We start from the raw sequence: 20,778 nt of genomic DNA, 5'->3' as shown, positions 1-20,778 counted from the left end.
AAATTCATCTCATGCTGGTTTCCTCTCCGGTCATGGGTAAAAAGGTCTTGCACCAACCAGCGGATGGCCGTGGGTTAATTTCACCATGTAAGGCCGGCTGTGAACTGCTTTCTAGCTGACTGCTATTGGAATAATGAGATATTCTTGAGTACTGGTACTGAGTAAATTGTCATAATCAAATAAATAAAACTATATTCCTTTTGATGTGAGGATTGGACTGTAGGTATAGAATTTGTCTAGATACCGGTACAAACATGCTAAATTTACCATATATTATGGGCATGCATTTTTGGGGTAAAAATTTCTGTTATTGTTTGTAAATATATAAGAGGTCAACAAAGTATTTTAGTCTGCTTAATTCAGATTCCATAAAGGTGAGAACAAACAAAACAGGATTACTCAGAACAAAATGACTGTGACAGATTTTCTGAAAACAATAAAGGAAAATCAGAATGATATTCTGCTGATGTGTCGTTTTTATTTTATACATACTACCCAATACCATCTGTATTTTGTCTCATCAGACCTATACTGAAAAAAGCTTTGAAGATTGTATGTCGGCAGTTTTAAAGTTTTGAAAAATGTTTTTTTAAAATTTTGAAAATCAAGTGTCACGTTCAAAGTTTTAGAAATGATTTTCAAAGCTGTAAAAATGATTTTTGGCTTCAAAATCATCGGCGGATTATTAGAGCTTTGAAAATTATAAAGTTTAGCCAAACTTTTAAAATGATTTTCAAAGGTTTAAAATTACGAAAGGCAGATTCAGTACCTACATGTACATAGTCCATGTTCCACTCAGTCGAACACCTGCTACAAATCTCACTTTTTACATCAACCCTGTATACAGCCCGCTGTGCATGGTGAACATTAGAAGCATCATTTTGCATAATTAATGTGTTTTTATCCGAAAATGGATTCATAATTCTGGCGGAGGATTTTCTAATTTAGCACCTGAGAAGTGTTCGGCTTTCTTTGATGCGAAGGTGACGGTGAAAACATCCACGAACTGTTTGACATCCCCAGCTGTGTTTATGGTCGTTGTTGTTGTTTATGTGTACACTGACGAGGAATCTCAACTGTCTCAATCAGGTAACGTTATCTGCCTTTTGGCATAAGCATTCGCCTGTAGGTTAGGTAAATGCGACATAAGGTTGTATTTTTCATCAACTGTACACACCAGAAACATAGTATAGGAAACCTAAAAAAAAATCATGCTGTCGAAACGTGGAAATGGCTTATTAATAGGTTTTCGAGCTGACCGCGATAGTCCGAGATGGCTCTGAAAACCAAACATAAGAGCGTACTCCATTTAAAAACCAGATGCAGTTGCCTTAGCAGTTTGTCGCGGCGTTTAAACAAAAACTACATCAAAGGCCATCAAATCATGGCCTTAAATGCGCAGGCCCTCATGCTCTTTACCTATATTCGCCTGTCGACTTATATGGCAAACATTTATAGGTTATTTCTTTGACCATTTGCGCTGGAAATTCTTGTAATGTTTCAAAGCGCCCCACTGTATAATGTATTGACATCCTTGACATATTTGGCAAGGGCAGGTATCTGCATTAGGTCTCTAAATCGTCGCAAAAGCTTTGCAGGTTCAACACCGGGAAGATTGTCCCCAGACCTTTCTGTTTATATGTCTATGACACTGCACTTGAAGCAGGAACTGGGAGGAACGATTCCATAATTACGCGTAAATAATGATATAACTTGAAGCCTGTCTCTGAAAAAATCGGCAGCACAGTTAAACTGCTGTAATGGAAAGCCATGCCAGACACCAAACTTTGTGTCTTCAGCTCAAGTCAGCACTTCCTCCATGCAAATGATCACCTTTGCTTACTTTTGAGTTCAAATGGTTGTGTGAAAGAATCATTCATTGAGTGCATGATACATGTAGGGGAGGGCCCCGGCCTCCATGGCCTAGGGGATGAGCACATCAGCACGGCGCAGAGACCCAGGAGCCTCTCACCAATACAGTGCATTCCTTATGTGGCAATAAGTTCACAACTCTTGAACCCAACTTCTATAGATGAACAGCGCGCGCATGCTGAAATGGAATCTGGCAGCCAGCAATTCTCTTAGTCAGTTTAGATTCTGAAAACTTACACGATTCAGAAGTGTTCAGACATGTGAGGAGTCCATATAAATTTGTATCAAAGATGTTTGTTTGAGGTCTTCAAGTTGAACAAGCACCACAGACTCCATCCTTTAGTCTTCAGCTGTGTGCAGTGACTTACAGGTGATATGTGACATGTTTGTCGGCTTGCATTATTTTAGTGAGACACAAGTGATCCGGGCCTCGTTTTTCAAAACTGATTGAAGACTTAATACCAGACTATGATAATATGACTTTAAACCAAGCCTTCAATTTTGTACTCTGCCTAAAAGAAATTGTGTACCAGTATATTAAATATGAACTAAAACTGCTGCTGTTATACTTTATAATTGGTGAATGGCATTGACTGCCATTGAGTTTGGCTAAAATTTTAAATATAACATAGGACTTAATACCACCATTAGCTAACACACTTTCGAAGAACTGGGCCCTAGACTATAGATAGCCAGGCAAATGATCATCATGAGCAAACAAACAGCAATCTACAGACCACTTAGAGTTAAATGCAATTATTACTGTGGAAGATATTTTGTTTCAAACAACTACTTAACTTGCCACAGCAATTTATCCATCCAATTGTTAAAACGGCTGAATAAAATGTGTCCAAACCTAAGATCAGAGCAATTTCAGACTAATAATAAATGCCTCATCAACTTGAACATATTCTTACCTGCATGTGTAATGCTTTATGCTGGTTCATTGACAAATCACACCCAAAATATCAACCAGGACCCAGTTGTTGGTAATTGTGTTAGCAAATACTGGTATTCAGACATATTTTGTATTTAAAATTTGAGGTAAACTCAGCAGCCAGTGTAGTTCTTCAAAGTCAAAATATAACAGCAGCTGTTTTAGTTCACATTTAATATAATGTTTCACAATTTTTTTAGGACAAAATTGAAGACTTGGCTAAAAGTTAAAACTGGTGTTAAGCCTTAAACCAGTTTTGAACAACCAGGCCCAGAAATTGTAGTATGTTGGATAAAAGAGCTCATTACATGATACAGTTCACACCCATGGTCATATCCACTTCCACTACACCTGTCAGGTATGTCCAGAGTTCAGGGAAGTCTTTAGTTCATACAGTGAACAGTCCAGTCTTGTGGTCTACATACACATTTTCAGTGTGCACAGCCAATTAAATGCTTATTACGAGCCGGAATTAGTTTTCTCCTCATCCAAATACTGTAAATTTCCGGCCCTTTACAATAGCTGTTTATTGAGGACACTGCTTAATACAGACTGATAACCTTTTGAGTTTCTGTTACAGTATAATCTAATTAAAGTGACAAATCAAGTCAGGGATATTTTACCATCCAACACCAATAAGTTGATCAATAAATTGAATATCAAATCTATGGAACCACAGATATTAAGTGAGTCTGTTGTCTTTTCTGAGCAAAAATGATTCAGACAGATACTTGTAACATTTTGCCTTTTTATCACAGTTTAGAATGTTCAACTTAGCCAGTGGTTTAGTTTCTTTTATACTTTATTTTGGTTTACCTCTTTATCAAAAGACAAATACTGTAACTGAATGAATGAATGAATGATTATGGCTTTACGCCACATCGGCAATATTTCAGCCATATCGTGGCGAGAACATGTTTAAAACCAGGAGTAACTGAAATGAGAAGTGATATTTACATATGAATTGTGATATGTAGTGAGTTGTCATATGTAATGATAGTGTATGGTGGGTGAACACATGCGGGCACAAAGGTGTGTGTTAAGGGTCCCTGCTTAGTGATCTCTTTGTCTAGGATTCATAGAGAACATAAGTATCATACATCGCGCTGAAAGTTGGTATCAAAGTGCCTCACATAGTAGTGTATTTTTGGTAAAAGCTAAAAGAAATAAGGAAGTACATGTAGCTTACACCTGCTAGAGTTTGTCAGTTGTTCACAGGTTGGCCCCCTGGTGGTAGGTGTTAGCTCAAGGTGTCCTCAGGTAATCGTTTTGGCAGTGACCTGTGTGCACTCATGGCTGTACGCAGTGGACATGGCTCACACCCGCTTAGGGGAGACCTCTGTCCTATTACTGGAACACTCCACGCTACCCAAGGTGTACACCTGTGCCCTTCGCATTTTGTCCCTGTTATGAGACATATTGATTATCACATGTAGATAAGTGCACAGCAGTTACTCAAACACCTTAGCTTAAGCCTGCATTCACTGGTTGATAAGATAGGATGTTTTTTTTAGGTCATCACCGTGATGTATATAGTTCTAGGTGTTTTCTGTCTTAAACCCAACAGTTCAGTGTACAGGTAAGTGGTAGCTGGTACATGTACATTTGGAGCTGGTCCTTTTACATTTAGGGCCCTACTCTTCTTTATAACTTGTCCTGGTAGAATGAATGGTCCTGATCATGCTTGTACTGGTGGGGATGGTTTTGTCAGTTGTAACAGGTCATTGTTTCACAACACAGCAGTCATTTGCAGTGAGAAACACGTATGTGCGCAGGTGTTTTGTCTGAAAATGGGTAAGGTGTAAGTCTTACTGTACACACGTGTTGTGTGCAAATTTGTGATAATACATTGGGCTGCTGGTTTCTGTGTATGTCTTATCCTGGTTACAATTACCTGTAACATAGAAGGTATGTGATCTAACATAGAAGGTATGTGATCTAACATAGAAGGTATGTGATCTAACGTAGAAGTTATGTGATCTAACATAGAAGGTATGTGATCTAAAATAGAAGGTATGTGATCCAACGCAGAAGGTATGTGATCCAACGCAGAAGGGATGTGATCCAACGTAGAAGGTATGTGCTCTAAGGTAGAAGGTATGTGATCTAACGTAGAAGGTATGTGATCTGACATAGAAGGTATGTGATCTAACGTAGAAGGTATGTGATCTAACATAGAAGGTATGTGATCAAACGCAGAAGGTATGTGATCCAACGCAGAAGGGATGTGATCCAACGTAGAAGGTATGTGCTCTAACATAGAAGGTATGTGATCTAATGTAGAAGGTATGTGATTTGACATAGAAGGTATGTGATCTAACGTAGAAGGTATATGATTTGACATAGAAGGTATGTGATTTGACATAGAAGGTATGTGATCTAACGTAGAAGGTACATGTATGTGATCTAAAGTAGAAGGTACGTGATGCCACGTATATATGCACAGCCTGCCATTTCTGATGTACATGTATACTGTACTTATTGGGTGAAGCCTGTGTCTACTTATACATGATAATATACAGTGAATGACTTCAGATTTGATGTACTGTCAGATATCCTCCAGAGTAGAAAGGACATTTAATCATACATGAACACATGTTATTGTGTACACAGTGAATGACTTCAGATTTGATGTACTGTCAGATATCCTCCAGAGTAGAAAGGACATTTAATCATACATGAACACATGTTATTGTGTACACAGTGAATGACTTCAGATTTGATGTACTGTCAGATATCCTCCAGAGTAGAAAGGACATTTAATCATACATGAACACATGTTATTGTGTACACAGTGAATGACTTCAGATTTGATGTACTGTCAGATATCCTCCAGAGTAGAAAGGACATTTAATCATACATGAACACATGTTATTGTGTACACAGTGAATGACTTCAGATTTGATGTACTGTCAGATATCCTCCAGAGTAGAAAGGACATTTAATCATACATGAACACATGTTATTGTGTACACAGTGAATGACTTCAGATTTGATGTACTGTCAGATATCCTCCAGAGTAGAAAGGACATTTAATCATACATGAACACATGTTATTGTGTACGCAGTGAATGACTTCAGATTTGATGTACTGTCAGATATCCTCCAGAGTAGAAAGGACATTTAATCATTTTCCTTAGTCTGAGAGTTTTAGAAAGCTAGGTGTTTTTAGGTTTGTTTGTAGGCCCGAATGAGTCTTCAGCTCCAAGCATAATATGTTACAATACTTAGAATAATTTGTTTTGAGCAGAATTTTTAGTCACTTACAGTAATGATAAATGGACACTTTGTTGTGTGGCTAAATGCTGGATGTGCACTACGGCTACATGATGTCATGATGACTGGTTATGACTGGTTGACACATCTTCTAGTCATCCATGTGCATGTGAGTGAAAATGACGTCATGAACAGTTATGTTTAATGTATTCCATCATTCCAGAGTATTGAAAGATATTTTTATTGTCAGCATTGAAACTGTTACATTTCCAAAATGCCCCTGTATCATACATGTACCTGTGGGTGTGAATGTATGTGCTGAAATCTTCATTGGCACAAGTTTATATGACCTGCACCTTGTACATTAACATGTTACAAGTACTTTCAGAAAACAGCATATGGCTAGAGCCTACAGATGGTTCTGAATTTCCCCGGAGCTCTGCCTGGTTTCCTTCTAACATGCTGGTGGCTGTTGTATAAGTGAAATATTCATGAGTACAGTGTAAACCACCAATCAGATAAATAAAAGCATATGTGTAATAGTGGGTCTTGTTGAAGGGATGGCTATCGGTCATTGTATTGCTTAGATGGAGTATTTATTACACATAGGAAATTCTATGTTTTGTAAGCGCTGTAATGTTTCTTAAAAAAAAAATGAAATGTTCCATCAAGAATCCAATTTTTGTTAAGTGTTATTATTTCTGATGGGTGAAGAGACTGATTTACCCAGTGTAATCATGAGAAATCATAATGTTAATGTGTCTGATTGTAACTTCTCTGGGTGTAATCATGACAAATCATAATGATGACATGCCTGATTGTAATTTCTCCAGGTGTGGTCGTGACAAATCATAATGGTGATGTGCTGGATTGTCATTTCTCTGGGTGTGATCATGACAAATCATAATGGTGATGTGTCTGATTGTAACTTTCCTGAGGTGTAAACATGACAAATCATAATGGTGGCATGCCTGAATGTAACTTTCCCAGGCGTGGTCATGTCAAATCATAATGGTGATTTGCCTGATTGTAACTTCCCCAGGTGTGATCATGACAAAGCATAATGGTGATGTGCTTGATTGTAACTTCCCCAGGTGTGGTCGTGACAAATAATAATGGTGACGTGCCTGATTGTAACTTCCCCAGGTATGATCATGACAAATCATAATGGTGACGTGCCTGTTTTTAACTTCCCAAGGTGTGATCATGACAGACCATAATGGTGACGTGCCTGATTTTAACTTCCCCAGGTGTAGTCATGACAAATCATAATGGCAACATGCCTGATTGTAACTTCCCCAGGTCTGATAATGACAAATCATAATGGTGATGTGCCTGATCTTCATTTCTCTGGGTGTAATCATGACAAATCATAATGGTGATGTGTCTGATTGTAACTTCCCTGGGTGTGGTCATGACAAATCATGATGGTGATGTGTCTGATTGTAATTTCTCCGGGTGTGATCATGACAAATCATAATGGTGACATGCCTGATTGTAATTTCTCCAGGTGTGGTCGTGACAAATCATAATGGTGATGTGCTGGATTGTCATTTCTCTGGGTGTGATCATGACAAATCATAATGGTGATGTGTCTGATTGTAACTTTCCTGAGGTGTAAACATGACAAATCATAATGGTGATTGTAATTTCCCCAGGTGTGGCTGTGACAAAGCATAATGGTGACGTGCCTGATTGTAACTTCCCCAGGTGTGATCATGACAAATCATAATGGTGACGTGCCTGATTTTAACTTCCCCAGGTGTAGTCATGACAAATCATAATGGCAACATGCTTGATTGTAACTTCCCCAGGTGTGGTCGTGACAAATCATAATGATGACGTGCCTGATTGTCATTTCTCCAGGTGTGATCATGGCAAATCATAATGGTGACGTGCCTGACTGTAATTTCTCCAGGTGTGATCATGACAAATCATAATAGTGACATTCTTGATTGTAATTTCGTCAGTTGTGGGAATGACAAATCATGACAGTGACGTGCTTGATTTTAACTTCTCCAATTTTAAGGAATGACAAATCATAACAGTGACATGCCTAATTATGACAGTTCTGGAGTGTTGTGAATGTATCAGAAGACTTGACACATGCAGTCTGGGGTTTAGCTTGATATGACACATTTAATATGTCAGTGGCAATTATAGCTGATACATGTTAGTGTGCATGCTTTGGACATGCCTTGGAGGACTTTGTTGGCTATTACTGTAGGCCCTCATTGGCTATTACTGCAGGCCCTCGTTGGCTATTACTGCAGGCCCTCATTGGCTATTACTGCAGGCCCTCATTGGCTATGACTGCAGGCTCTGGTTGGCTATTACTGCAGGCCTTCATTGGCTATTACTGCAGGCCCTTGTTGGCTATTACTGCAGGCCCTCATAGGCCCTGGTTGGCTATTACTGCAGGCCCTGGTTGGCTATTACTGCAGGCCCTCATTGGCTATTACTGCAGGCCCTGGTTGGCTATTACTGCAGGCCCTCATTGGCTATTACTGCAGGCCCTTGTTGGCTATTACTGCAGGCCCTCATAGGCCCTCGTTGGCTATTACTGCAGGCCCTCGTTGGCTATTACTGCAGGCCCTCATTGGCTATTACTGCAGGCCCTCGTACTGCAGGCCCTGGTTGGCTATTACTGCAGGCCCTCATTGGCTATTACTGCAGGCCCTTGTTGGCTATTACTGCAGGCCCTCATTGGCTATTACTGCAGGCCCTCGGCTATTACTGCAGGCCCTCATTGGCTATTACTGCAGGCCCTCGTTGGCTATTACTGCAGGCCCTGGTTGGCTATTACTGCAGGCCCTTGGTCAATGATATCACAAATTTGAGTCCTTTGGTGGGTTGTCTGCAGCTTTGTCAGGTACCCGACCATAACTAGACACCTACGGTCAAAGAGAAATTATCTGTGAGTGTCGCGTTACATAAATAAATAAACTATATAATTAGAAATGTAAATAAACTGACATTGATATGGATCTTTGTTGTTTTTTTTTTCTACAGAATTCGTTGACCATGCTACTGGTTGACTTTTCACTGTGTAGAACGCAGTAAAAGTCCAGTAGTGCAGCTGAAGGGCAACATTTGATGTCGAGCCAACCTGATCTCAAATTCTATGTTCACGGCATTCGCAACAAACAAGCAACATTTCAGCTACTAGACACTTGATCTGCGAAAGGCTGAAGACTTGTCACTGTGGAGGACGCAGTACAAGCCTTTCTCTTTCCTTCTCACACATCCATTTTTATTCGTCGCCTCATCGCTGACTCTTCATGCCATTACTGTAAGATTGGTTCATGCGTACTACTTACCTTATAACTCACTCTCATATCTTCAAGTCAATGCTCATTTGCTTACCTTTTACGATTTGAAATCGGTTTTGTTACCATCTTATTTTGTGAGAGAATTTTTTTGTGTGTCTTTTGAGAGTTTATCTTTGGTAGAATTATTATGTTAAAAAAATGCTCAACCTGTGAATATATTTTAGTTTAATGATCAGTTTTACTCATGAACAAATGCTGAACACACACACGCACGAATGCAGTACACTACATGAGATGAGCTTACATTTTGCCTACTGTTCCCACCATGAGTGATGTACACGTGCGAGACGTGCCTGCGGGCCGTGCCATCTCCCTGCCTGCTGACCTCTCCACTTCTGCCACTGGACAGATGGTTGTGGTGACCACTGGTCAGCTGCCTGTTGCCCACAGCTCTCAGGTGCTGGCCCGTCCTGGGGATGGGTCTGCCCCCGGCGTCACTCTTCACGGGGAGCCGGGATTTCAAGAGGGAAGCATTGAGCGAGACAGGAGATGCTCGGATGACAGCCAGGAGAACTCCATTTTGGAGGCCATGGACGGCGAGGGTGGGCTGACCAACAACATGGCTGTGTCCAGCAGCCGACAGGAGAGCCCCACCCTACAGGTGGTGGCAAACAACGGCGCTGCTGAGACCCCCATTCTCCTGACTTACCAGACTACTGTGGGAGAAAGGGTGCCAAGCTCCACTTCCCCTCTCCTGGGTGCAGACGGTGACAAGAGCTGTTTGATCTGCGGAGACAAAGGCTCAGGCTTTCACTACTCTGCCTTTTCCTGTGAGGGCTGCAAGGGCTTCTTTAAGCGCACAGTTCAGAAAACCTTAAACTACACATGTAAGGGTGATGGTGAGTGTGTGATCAACAAGTACACTCGTAACAGCTGTCAGCACTGTCGCTTCCAACGCTGCCTGGAGGTGGGCATGAAGAGAGAAGGTAGGTGTGCCTTTTGGGACAAGTGTCCATATAGGAAATTCAGCTGTTGTGAACTCTGGGTGTGTCTTGTGAGAGTGTAGTAATTGTTAAGGGAATTCCACCTGTGTGAACTCTGGTTGTGCTTAGTGGACGAAGTGTCAGTGTAGGAGGTTGAGCCTTTGTGAATTCTGGGTGTGTCTTGTGAGAGTGTAGTAATTGTTTAGGGAATTCCACCTGTGTGAACTCTGGTTGTGCTTTGTGGATGAAGTGTCAGTGTAGGAGGTTGAGCCGTTGTAAACTCTGGTTGTGTCTTGTGAGAGTGTAGTAATTGTTTAGGGAATTCCACCTGTGTGAACTCTGGTTGTGCTTTGTGGATGAAGTGTCAGTGTAGGAGGTTGAGCCTTTGTGAACTCTGGTTATGTCTTGTGAGAGTGTAGTAATTGTTTAGGGAATTCCACCTGTGTGAACTCTGGATGTGCCTTGTGAGAGTGTAGTAATTGTTTAGGGAATTCCACCTGTGTGAACTCTGGTTGTGCTTTGTGGACGAAGTGTCAGTGTAGGAGGTTGAGCATTTGTGAACTCTGGGTGTGCCTTGTGAGAGTGTAGTAATTGTTTAGGGAATTCCACCTGTGTGAACTCTGGGTGTGCCTTGTGAGAGTGTAGTAATTGTTTAGGGAATTCCACCTGTGTGAACTCTGGTTGTGCTTTGTGGATGAAGTGTCAATGTAGGAGGTTGAGCCTTTGTGAACTCTGGTTGTGTCTTGTGGGATAATAGTGCTCATGTAGGGAATTAAGCCTTTGTGAACTCTGGGTGAAGCGTGTGGAAGTATAGTGCTAGTGTAGAGAATTCAACTTTTGTGGACTCTGGGTATGCCTAGAGGGATTATACTGCTCATGTAAGGGATTCAGCCTTTGTGAACTCTGGGTGTGCCTTGTGGGATTAAAGTGCTGGTATAGGAAATTCAGCCTTTGCAAACTCTGGGTGTGCTTCATGGAATTATAGCGCTCGTTTAAGGGATTCAGCCTTTGTGAACTCTGGGTGTGCCTTGTGGGATTAAAGTGCTGGTATAGGAAATTCAGCCTTTGCAAACTCTGGGTGTGCTTCATGGAATTATAGCGCTCGTTCAGCCTTTGTGAACTCTGGGTGTGCCTTGTGGGATTAAATTGCTGGTGTAGGAAATTCAGCCTTTGCGAACTCTGGGTGTTCTGGTGGGATTATACTGCTCATGTAGGGAATTCAGCCTTTGTGAACTCTGAGTGTGCCTTGTGGGATTAAAGTGCTGGTGTAGGAAATTCAGCCTTTGCGAACTCTGGGTGTGCCTTGTGGGATTAAAGTGCTGGTATAGGAAATTCAGCCTTTGCAAACTCTGGGTGTGCTTCATGGAATTATAGCGCTCGTTTAAGGGATTCAGCCTTTGTGAACTCTGGGTGTGCCTTGTGGGATTAAAGTGCTGGTATAGGAAATTCAGCCTTTGCAAACTCTGGGTGTGCTTCATGGAATTATAGCGCCTTTGTGAACTCTGGGTGTGCCTTGTGGGATTAAATTGCTGGTGTAGGAAATTCAGCCTTTGCGAACTCTGGGGTGTTCTGGTGGGATTATACTGCTCATGTAGGGAATTCAGCCTTTGTGAACTCTGGGTGTGCCTTGTGGGATTAAAGTGCTGGTGTAGGAAATTCAGCCTTTGTGAACTCTGGGTGTTCTGGTGGGATTATACTGCTCATGTAGGGAATTCAGCCTTTGTGAACTCTGGGTGTGCCTTGTGGGATTAAAGTGTTGGTATAGGAAATTCAGCCTTTGTGAACTCTGGGTGTTCTGGTGGTATTATACTGCTCATGTAGGGAATTCAGCCTTTGTGAACTCTGGGTGTGCCTTGTTGGGATTAAAGTGCTGGTGTAGGAAATTCAGCCTTTGCAAACTCTGGGTGTTCTGTGGGATTATACTGCTCATGTAGGGAATTCAGCCTTTGTGAACTCTGGGTGTGCCTTGTGGGATTAAAGTGCTGGTATAGGAAATTCAGCCTTTGCAACTCTGGGTGTGCTTCATGGAATTATAGCGCTCGTTCAGCCTTTGTGAACTCTGGGTGTGCCTTGTGGGATTAAATTGCTGGTGTAGGAAATTCAGCCTTTGCGAACTCTGGGTGTTCTGGTGGGATTATACTGCTCATGTAGGGAATTCAGCCTTTGTGAACTCTGGGTGTGCCTTGTGGGATTAAAGTGTTGGTATAGGAAATTCAGCCTTTGCAAACTCTGGGTGTTCTGGTGGGATTATACTGCTCATGTAGGGAATTCAGCCTTTGTGAACTCTGGGTGTGCCTTGTGGGATTAAAATTGCTGGTATAGGGAAATTCAGCCTTTGCAAACTCTGGGTGTGCTTCATGGAATTATAGCGCTCGTTTAAGGGATTCAGCCTTTGTGAACTCTGGGTGTGCCTTGTGGGATTAAAGTGCTGGTGTAGGAAATTCAGCCTTTGCAAACTCTGGGTGTGCTTCATGGAATTATAGCGCTCGTGTAAGAGATTCAGCCTTTGTGAACTCAATATGTAGATATCTATACTTTACACAGTTTGATACTTCACTATACTTGCTTACTTTACATGTGGAGTTGTATTATATTCTGTGCATTATATAGCATATACATTACAGACCATTGTCTCTGATTACCTCAGCTTGCTTAATCCCTGCAGCTGTGCGCGAGGACCGTTCACCTGGGGGCAAACACAGACACAAACGGCAGAAGGTAGATGTGGACATCAGCGGTCAATCCCCTGTGGTGGTCAAGAGGGCAGACCGGCCAAGTTTTCGGGACAGTCTGCTGGAGTCGCTGGTGCAAGCCAAGCCTTTCCTTGTGCCTAAAGTGGAAGGTGAGTTGCAACTTCTCTGTCCGGTTTCCACCCACCATAATGCTGGACGCTGTCGTATAAGTGAAATATTCTTGAGTAACACCAATCAAATAAATAAATCAGCTATAAATATTAATCAGCTAAGCATTAATTAGAGAAGTATTTTTCAGTGGATCAACTTAAGCCATGAAAAGCCTATATCTTACTTATTAATTGAGCTCATTATTAAGCCAAACATATCCAGGATGGTGTATACTGAGTTTTGCTGCAGTACATGCTGGCCATTGCCTCCTGTTGACAGGTACCATATCCCTGGACAGCCTGTCCATCAATGAGTTCATGCAGTATGGCTACATGGAACTCCGCTACATCATAGAGTGGGCCAAGAAAGTGCCAGGTAAAAAAGCTTCTCACTGCCAAACCCAGGATTACTAATCTTGCCTTACACCACCAGGTTTTGTAGGAAATAACTTGGATTATAGTATAGTTTACTTCACCCAAGAAATGACCCAGGCTCTACCTACATGCACAGCTTCTTCCCACAATCTCAAGGCTGTAACTACAGCTTCCTTAAGTGCAACTTCAAGGCCGTAACTACAGCTTCCTGAAGTACAGTCTCAAGGCTGTAACTACAGCTTCATCACACACAATCTCAAGGCAGTGACTACAGCTTTCAGATATACAGTCCTCAAGGCTGTCAACTACAGCTTTATTACACACAATCTCAAGGCTGTAACTACAACTTCCTTACGTACTGTCTCCAGGCATTTACTACATCTTCTTTAAGTACAGTCTCAAGGCTGTAACTACAGCTTCCACATGTACACTCTCAAGGCTGTAACTACAGCTTCATTAAGTACTGTCTCAAGGCTGTAACTACAACTTCCAGATATACAGTCATAAGGCTGTGACTACAGTTTCCTTAAGCACAGTCTCAAAGCTGTTACTACAGCTCCCAGATGTACAGTCCTCAAGGCTGTAACTACAGCTTCCTTAAGTACAGTCTCGAGGCTGTTACTACAGCTTCCCTATGTACAGTCTCAAGGCTGTAAACTACAGCTTCATTAAGTACTGTCTCAGGCTGCAACAACAGCTTCCTTAATTACAACCTCAAGGCTGTAACTACAGCTTCCTTAAGTACAGTCTCAAGGATGTGATGACAGCTTCCCTATGTACAGTCTCAAGGCTGTGACTGTAACTGCAGCTTCCTTACATGCAATGTCAAAGCTGCAGCTACATTTTCCGTAGGTGCAGTCTCGAGGCTTTAACTACAGGTGGCTTATGTACAGTCTTAATGCTGTAATTACAGCTTCATTGAATACAGGCTCGAGGCTGTAACTACAACTTCCTTACAGTCTGATGTATGCTTGGCTGGAATTAAAACTTAAATGTGATTAGCAGCACTGAATGAAACCCAATGATATCACGTCATTGACGTGACAGTCTTGAACCTTTAGTTGCTATATTCAGACTTCATTGTTTCAGTAGTCCATTGCTGTTTTGTTTTAGGTTAGTTCAGTGCTGTTTTGTTTTAGGTTAGTCCAGCGCTGTGCTGTTTTAGTTTAGTCCAGTGCTGTTTTGCATTGCAGATGTCAGGTAATTTCGTTTTGTCTGTTCTTGTAGGGCTCAAGGGCCTTGGTGTTAATTTCGTTTTGTCTGTCTTGTAGGGTTAAAGGGCCTTGGCATTAATTTCCTTTTGTCTGTCTTGTAGGGTTTAAGGGCCTTACCATTAATTTCCTTTTGTCTGTCTTGTAGGGTTTAAGAACCTTGCCATTAATTTCCTTTTGTCTGTCTTGTAGGGTTTAAGGGCCTTGCCATTAATTTCTTTTTGTCTGTCTTGTAGGGTTTAAGGGCCTTGCCATTAATTTCCTTTTGTCTGTCTTGTAGGGTTTAAGGGCCTTGCCATTAATTTCCTTTTGTCTGTCTTGTAGGGTTTAAGGGCCTTGCTGTGGATGACCAGATGGCACTGCTCAAGTCAGCTTTCATGGAGTTAAATGTCCTGCGATTATCCTACAGGTATGGTCCAGCATTGCATCTGTGAGAAGTCCTTACAGATATGCATTGTTCTTTGAGATCATGCTAGTAATCTATTTATCCAAAGCATGGTGGTATCCTTTACATTTGTCTTCTGGGCTTTTGTAAGGAGTTACAGAAGGTGAGAGTTGGTGGCTGAATTAACTGTAATTCTACCAAAGCAATATTTGTTGAAGTGGTCCCAGTTTTCCAAGTAGACAGCTGCATGGAAAACAAAATAGTTTTGTCCTTTATTACTCATAAGTAGGCCACATCAGTTGTTTTATGAGCAGAATGATCTTTTTTCAAATGTCAGAGAAAGGTATAAGTGTATACGAAAATCGTGTACTTTGTGGACTATCCCCGTCTTTGTTCCTGTTGAAGACATATGTACATGATTTCAAAGCCTTGACAAATTTGAAAATATAATAACATCTAGAGTGAAGAAAATAGAAATCAGCATGGTGCAATGATCCAGGAGCCTCCCTCCAATGTGGTCGCTGTGAGTTCAGGTTCAGCTCATTCTGACTTCCTCTCTGGCCGTACGTGGGAAAGTCTGCCAGCAACCTGCGGATGGCTGTGGGTTTCCTCCCAACATAATGTTGGCAGCCATCATATAAGTGAAATATTCTTGAGTACAGCATAAAGCACCAATCAAATAAATCAAATAGATAGATACTAAGGTACATCAGTCATACCTGCTGCATAATTTATATTTTTACAGGAGTACTTGTAGATTGTGGCCTAGGTTGTGACTACATGTACATGCTTAAGATGATTTCACACACTTGTATTTATTTATTTCTTTTTATTTATTTGGTATTTAACCCCATACTCAAGAATATTTCACTTGTACGATGGCAGCCAGCATTATGGTGGGAGAAACTGGGCAGTGCCCCGGGGAAACCCACAACCATCCGCAGGTTGTTGGCAAATTTTCCCACGTTCGGCCGGAGAGGAAGCCAGCATGAACTGGGCTTGAACTCACAGTGACCGCATTGGTGAGAGGCTCTTGGCTCATTACCCTGCACTAGTGCGCTGACCAACTCAGCCAGGGAGGCCACCACACACTTGTAGGTTGTGACTACATGTTTTAGGTGATTTCACACACTTGTGGGTTGTGACTACATGTTTTGGGTGATTTCACACACTTGTGAGTTGTGACTGCATGTTTTAGGTGATTTCACACACTTGTGGGTTGTGACTGCATGTTTTAGGTGATTTCACACACTTGTGGGTTGTGACTACATGTTTTAGGTGATTTCACACACTTGTGAGTTGTGACTACATGTTTTGGGTGATTTCACACACTTGTGGGTTGTGACTACATGTTTTAGGTGATTTCACACACTTGTGGGTTGTGACTACATGTTTTAGGTGATTTCACACACTTGTGGGTTGTGACTACATGTTTTAGGTGATTTCACACACTTGTGGGTTGTGACTACATGTTTTAGGTGATTTCACATCCTTGTGAGTTGTGACATAGGGATGGAAGGGTACATCATGTTTACAATTTGTTATTGTAGGTCCACAGGACTGGAAGGCACATCATGTTTATAACTTGTTATTGTAGGTCCACAGGACTGGAAGGCACATCATGTTTATAACTTGTTATTGTAGGTCCATAGGACTGGAAGGATACATCATGTTTATAACTTGTTATTGTAGGTCCACAGGACTGGAAGGCACATCATGTTTATAACTTGTTATTGTAGGTCCACAGGACTGGAAGGCACATCATGTTTATAACTTGTTATTGTAGGTCCACAGGACTGGAAGGGTACATCATGTTTATACCTTGTTATTGTAGGTCCACAGGACTGGAAGGCACATCATGTTTATAACTTGTTATTGTAGGTCCACAGGACTGGAAGGCACATCATGTTTATAACTTGTTATTGTAGGTCCACAGGACTGGAAGGGTACATCATGTTTATACCTTGTTATTGTAGGTCCATAGGACTGGAAGGGTACATCATGTTTATAACTTGTTATTGTAGGTCCATAGGACTGGAAGGGCACATCATGTTTATAACTTGTTATTGTAGGTCCATAGGACTGGAAGGGTACATCATGTTTATAACTTGTTATTGTAGGTCCATAGGACTGGAAGGATACATCAAGTTTGCTGAAGGCCTTACTGTTCCTATAGATTATGCAACATCTATAGGCTGGGGAAAGGAGCTTATCACTGCCACAGCTGACTTTGCTGATCGCCTTCGGGACATCTTCATGGATGAGACAGAGTTCTGTACCTTGAACGCTATTGTCTTGACCTATCCAGGTTAGGCATACACCTTCAAAAGTAGCTTTGGGAGGGGGGGAGCACTAGATAAAAGAGCGGTGGAAATTCGTCCTGCAACAAGGAGGCACATTACATGCACTCTAATGATTCTATCGTCGTCATATGACTGGAAGGAGCTAAGTACGAAGTTAAACCCCAAGCACTCACTCACTTACTTATTTTCAGAGGTTCACCTAACCACAGTTTACTCCCAAGTTAAATGTACCAGTTAAACGGGAGAGTGACATCAAGGGAGTTAATTTGGTGTGCTTTGTGAAATGAGAATCTCTGTCCAACAAGTGGAACTTTTTTAGTGTGAAAGGTCATCATTCATCCTGAAAACAAAGCATGAGAACTTAAGACACTTAAGATTTCATTGGGGTTCTTGTCATTACACTACATTGTGTAGACCGCTTCGATGGCCTGATGACCAGAGCATCCGCCTCAAAATCAGGAGGCAAGGGATCAAACCCGGGTGAGGTCATACCAAATACTTTAAAAATGGCCCTGTTGCTAGCTAGGTTTGCACACAACACTGTGAGGTTAGAGCAAGTCTTCAGCATGATACTTCACCATTTGGTGTGTCCCTACATGGATGTGTCCTGACAGTTACAGTTTTGAATGAAGTTACGCCCTCTTTGCAAAATGTGCCCCTGGTACATGTAGCTCCTCAGATCAGGCTTGACATACACAGACAAACACTATCTTTGTGCATAGTTGTTTCATGTATTTGTATTGTCCTTAAAAAGAGAACTTTTACAGAACCTCTGTGACCCACATGTTTCATGACGCCTCAGTTGATACTAAGTTGATTTACTTAGCCTCTGATTCAGGTGGTGCCAGCTGAAGGAAAATCTAACAAACCCATATATTCAGTGGCTAGATTTTGGTGTTTGTTTACTATCAGCATTAGCTTCACAATTCCTGCTGATGATTTTGTTTATATTGACTGTTCAGAATATTATGCTGTGTGTTCACAGATGCCAATGGTATAAAGGATAAGCAGCAGGTGACTAGCCTACAGACTCAGATGCTGGACTCGCTGCGACGCTATGTCACCTACACTTACCCCGAGGACCATCGTCGCTACGGCAAGATGCTGTTGCGACTTCCAGCTCTGAGGACCGTTAGCGCGAAAGCCGCTGAGCGCTTCCTGTCACTTACCCTGGACGGGAATATCCAGCTGAGTGCCTTGGTGTCAGAAATGATGACATAAATCAGGTGGCCTGCTGGGGGGCTGTGTTTACCCTGTACCTGTTTGTCATATGCATAATCCGTTCTTGCTCCTCCCATGTGTCACCTTGTCTATATTGTCTGAATAAAGTTGTACAAAAAAAAAATGTATGTCTGTTGCTGTATAGACATGGAGCATCACCAGTTGGCTTTCAGAGGGTTGGACTTGTACGACAGCGGCCAGTGTTATGATAATAGGAACCCAGGAGAACAACGACCTTCTGCAGGTTGCTGGCAGACCATCCCTTAGACAAGAAGCCAGGAAAGCAACACCACTAATGGCCTTAATTAAATAAAATAGCTGAAAGACTTCTGGGGTGCAGCAGCTCCCTCAGCTACCAAGCATTAGGAATCTGTATTTATCCAAGCTTCCTATTCTAATTTTAGCCACCAGAAATTACCTAAATTCTCCAGCGATCTGAACACCAGACCTTCATTTACTGGGATGGGATACATCTACATGTAGATCCTCGGATTAAAAATCGTACCATGTTGTGTCGCCCAAATGATTATCCCACAATCCTTAAGGTTCAGTTAACGGCCCGTTTTCCAGGATGCATGTGCAGTCATCTGGTACCTCAGAGCTTCATGGGCCTTCCAGGTTATTCCCACCCAAGTGGGAGCTTAATATTTATATATCTGTTTGATGTGCGACGCTGTACTCAAGTATTTCGCTTACATGATGGTGGGAAGATAAATATGTTACACCACCAAGTTTTATTGGACAGGGAAAGCATCTGCTCCTTCACAAAAATGACCCAGGTATCAAAGTCAATGAGAAATGTGAAAAGATAAGATGTTTGAAATATTACCACTAAACTGGATTAAGTTTAGACAGTTCTTTAAGAAATCTCCATCAAAGTGGTGAAAATCTGCTTAAACAGATGTAACCTTGCATTGTCAAGCTCTGCTTGCCTTAATCAATATGCCATCCTGAAAAGAGCCATAGTCTGGTCATTTACAGATGATATGGATGCTGTCCTGAGAGAGCCATAGCCTGGACAATTACCTACGATATAGATGCCGTCCTGAGAGAGCCATAGTCTGGACAATTACCAACAATAAGGATGCTGTCCTAAGAGAGCCATAGCTTGGGCAAGTAGCGACGATAAGGATGCCGTCCTCAGAGAGCCATAGCTTGGACAATTACTGACGATATGGATGCCGTCCTGAGAGAACCATAGCCTGGACAATGACCAAGGATAAGGATGCCATCCTGAGAGAGCCATAGTCTTGACAATTACCAACGATATGGATGCCGTCCTCAGAGAGCAATAGCCTGGAAAATCACCGTTGATCTGGATGCCGTTCTCAGAGAGCCATAGCCTGGACAAATGACAAGCCACTAAAACGACTCCTGCCCTCTTACATTACTGTCCTCAAGCCATATATTGAGGTGAATCCATGGCAATTTCACTGAAAAGCTATAATTTATCAAAGTCCAGATTCTCTATTCTCTGTTTACTAGCAGAACAAAATCATAACTAGACGAAACTTGCAGCAGAAGGGTGTGAAGTTGATGAGCTTACCGAAGAATGGAATATATTACATGTACATGTATGGGTCCCTTTGCGTGGGCAAGTGTTGAAGGGCATAGCAATTTGGAGAGCTCGGTGCATAAAATTCAGGCAAGGCACAATGCTTTAGAGCTAGTGTCACATGTGGGCCCTACTGTTTTGAGGAAACTCCGGTTAAGAAGCAGGATTTAGCCTCACATAAACGGTGTATAGAGATTGGATTTATAAATTTTCTGTGGTTTTGTGGGTCCTGCCTAATTCATCGCACTTTGCCACAACTGAAACAGTGAGAGCTGGATTGGATGTATTTCATTGTTTTCACCACACTGAAGAATTTTCAACTGATACAAAGGCAGTCAGTTTTATGAGGGGAGGAAATCTGGATGTCTGGGGTAAATACCTTTTAACTACTGACATACAGATATGCACTCCTACTTGGTGGAAGAAAGAGGTCTTCAGATGCGCCATACAGATAGGCACACATACTTGGTGAAAGACACGTCTTCACGTGACCTACAGATATGCACACCTACTTGGTGGAAGAAAGTGGTCTTCAGATGCGACATACAGATAGGCACACATACTTGGTGAAAGACACGTCTTCACGTGACCTACAGATATGCACAC

General features: G+C 41.8%; 1 protein-coding gene across 5 annotated transcripts; it reads left to right on the top strand.

The window, feature by feature from the left end:
* The first annotated feature begins 842 nt into the window (after nucleotides 1-842).
* On the top strand, nucleotides 843-19,435 carry LOC135462176 (retinoic acid receptor RXR-alpha-B-like). Of its 5 annotated transcripts, none has more exons than XM_064739569.1 (8): nucleotides 843-1,089; nucleotides 9,038-9,317; nucleotides 9,707-10,283; nucleotides 12,928-13,122; nucleotides 13,403-13,498; nucleotides 15,033-15,117; nucleotides 17,214-17,401; nucleotides 18,382-19,435. In XM_064739569.1, exons 3-8 carry the CDS (start codon nucleotides 9,707-9,709, stop codon nucleotides 18,615-18,617), a joined length of 1,377 nt encoding a protein of 458 aa, XP_064595639.1. In that variant the 5' UTR covers nucleotides 843-1,089; nucleotides 9,038-9,317; the 3' UTR covers nucleotides 18,618-19,435. The 5 variants fall into 5 exon arrangements, with proteins under 5 accessions (XP_064595639.1, XP_064595635.1, XP_064595637.1 ...); XM_064739565.1 differs by having other exon boundaries at nucleotides 9,628-10,283; XM_064739568.1 differs by having other exon boundaries at nucleotides 844-1,089; nucleotides 9,628-10,283; nucleotides 12,946-13,122; nucleotides 18,382-19,430.
* Nucleotides 19,436-20,778: the final 1,343 nt, after the last annotated feature.

This window comes from Liolophura sinensis, chromosome 1 (assembly GCF_032854445.1).
Source record: "Liolophura sinensis isolate JHLJ2023 chromosome 1, CUHK_Ljap_v2, whole genome shotgun sequence".
Lineage (NCBI taxonomy): Eukaryota > Metazoa > Mollusca > Polyplacophora > Chitonida > Chitonidae > Liolophura > Liolophura sinensis.
Note: the sequence above shows the minus strand (reverse complement) of the source record. Positions and strands in the feature narration are given on the sequence as shown.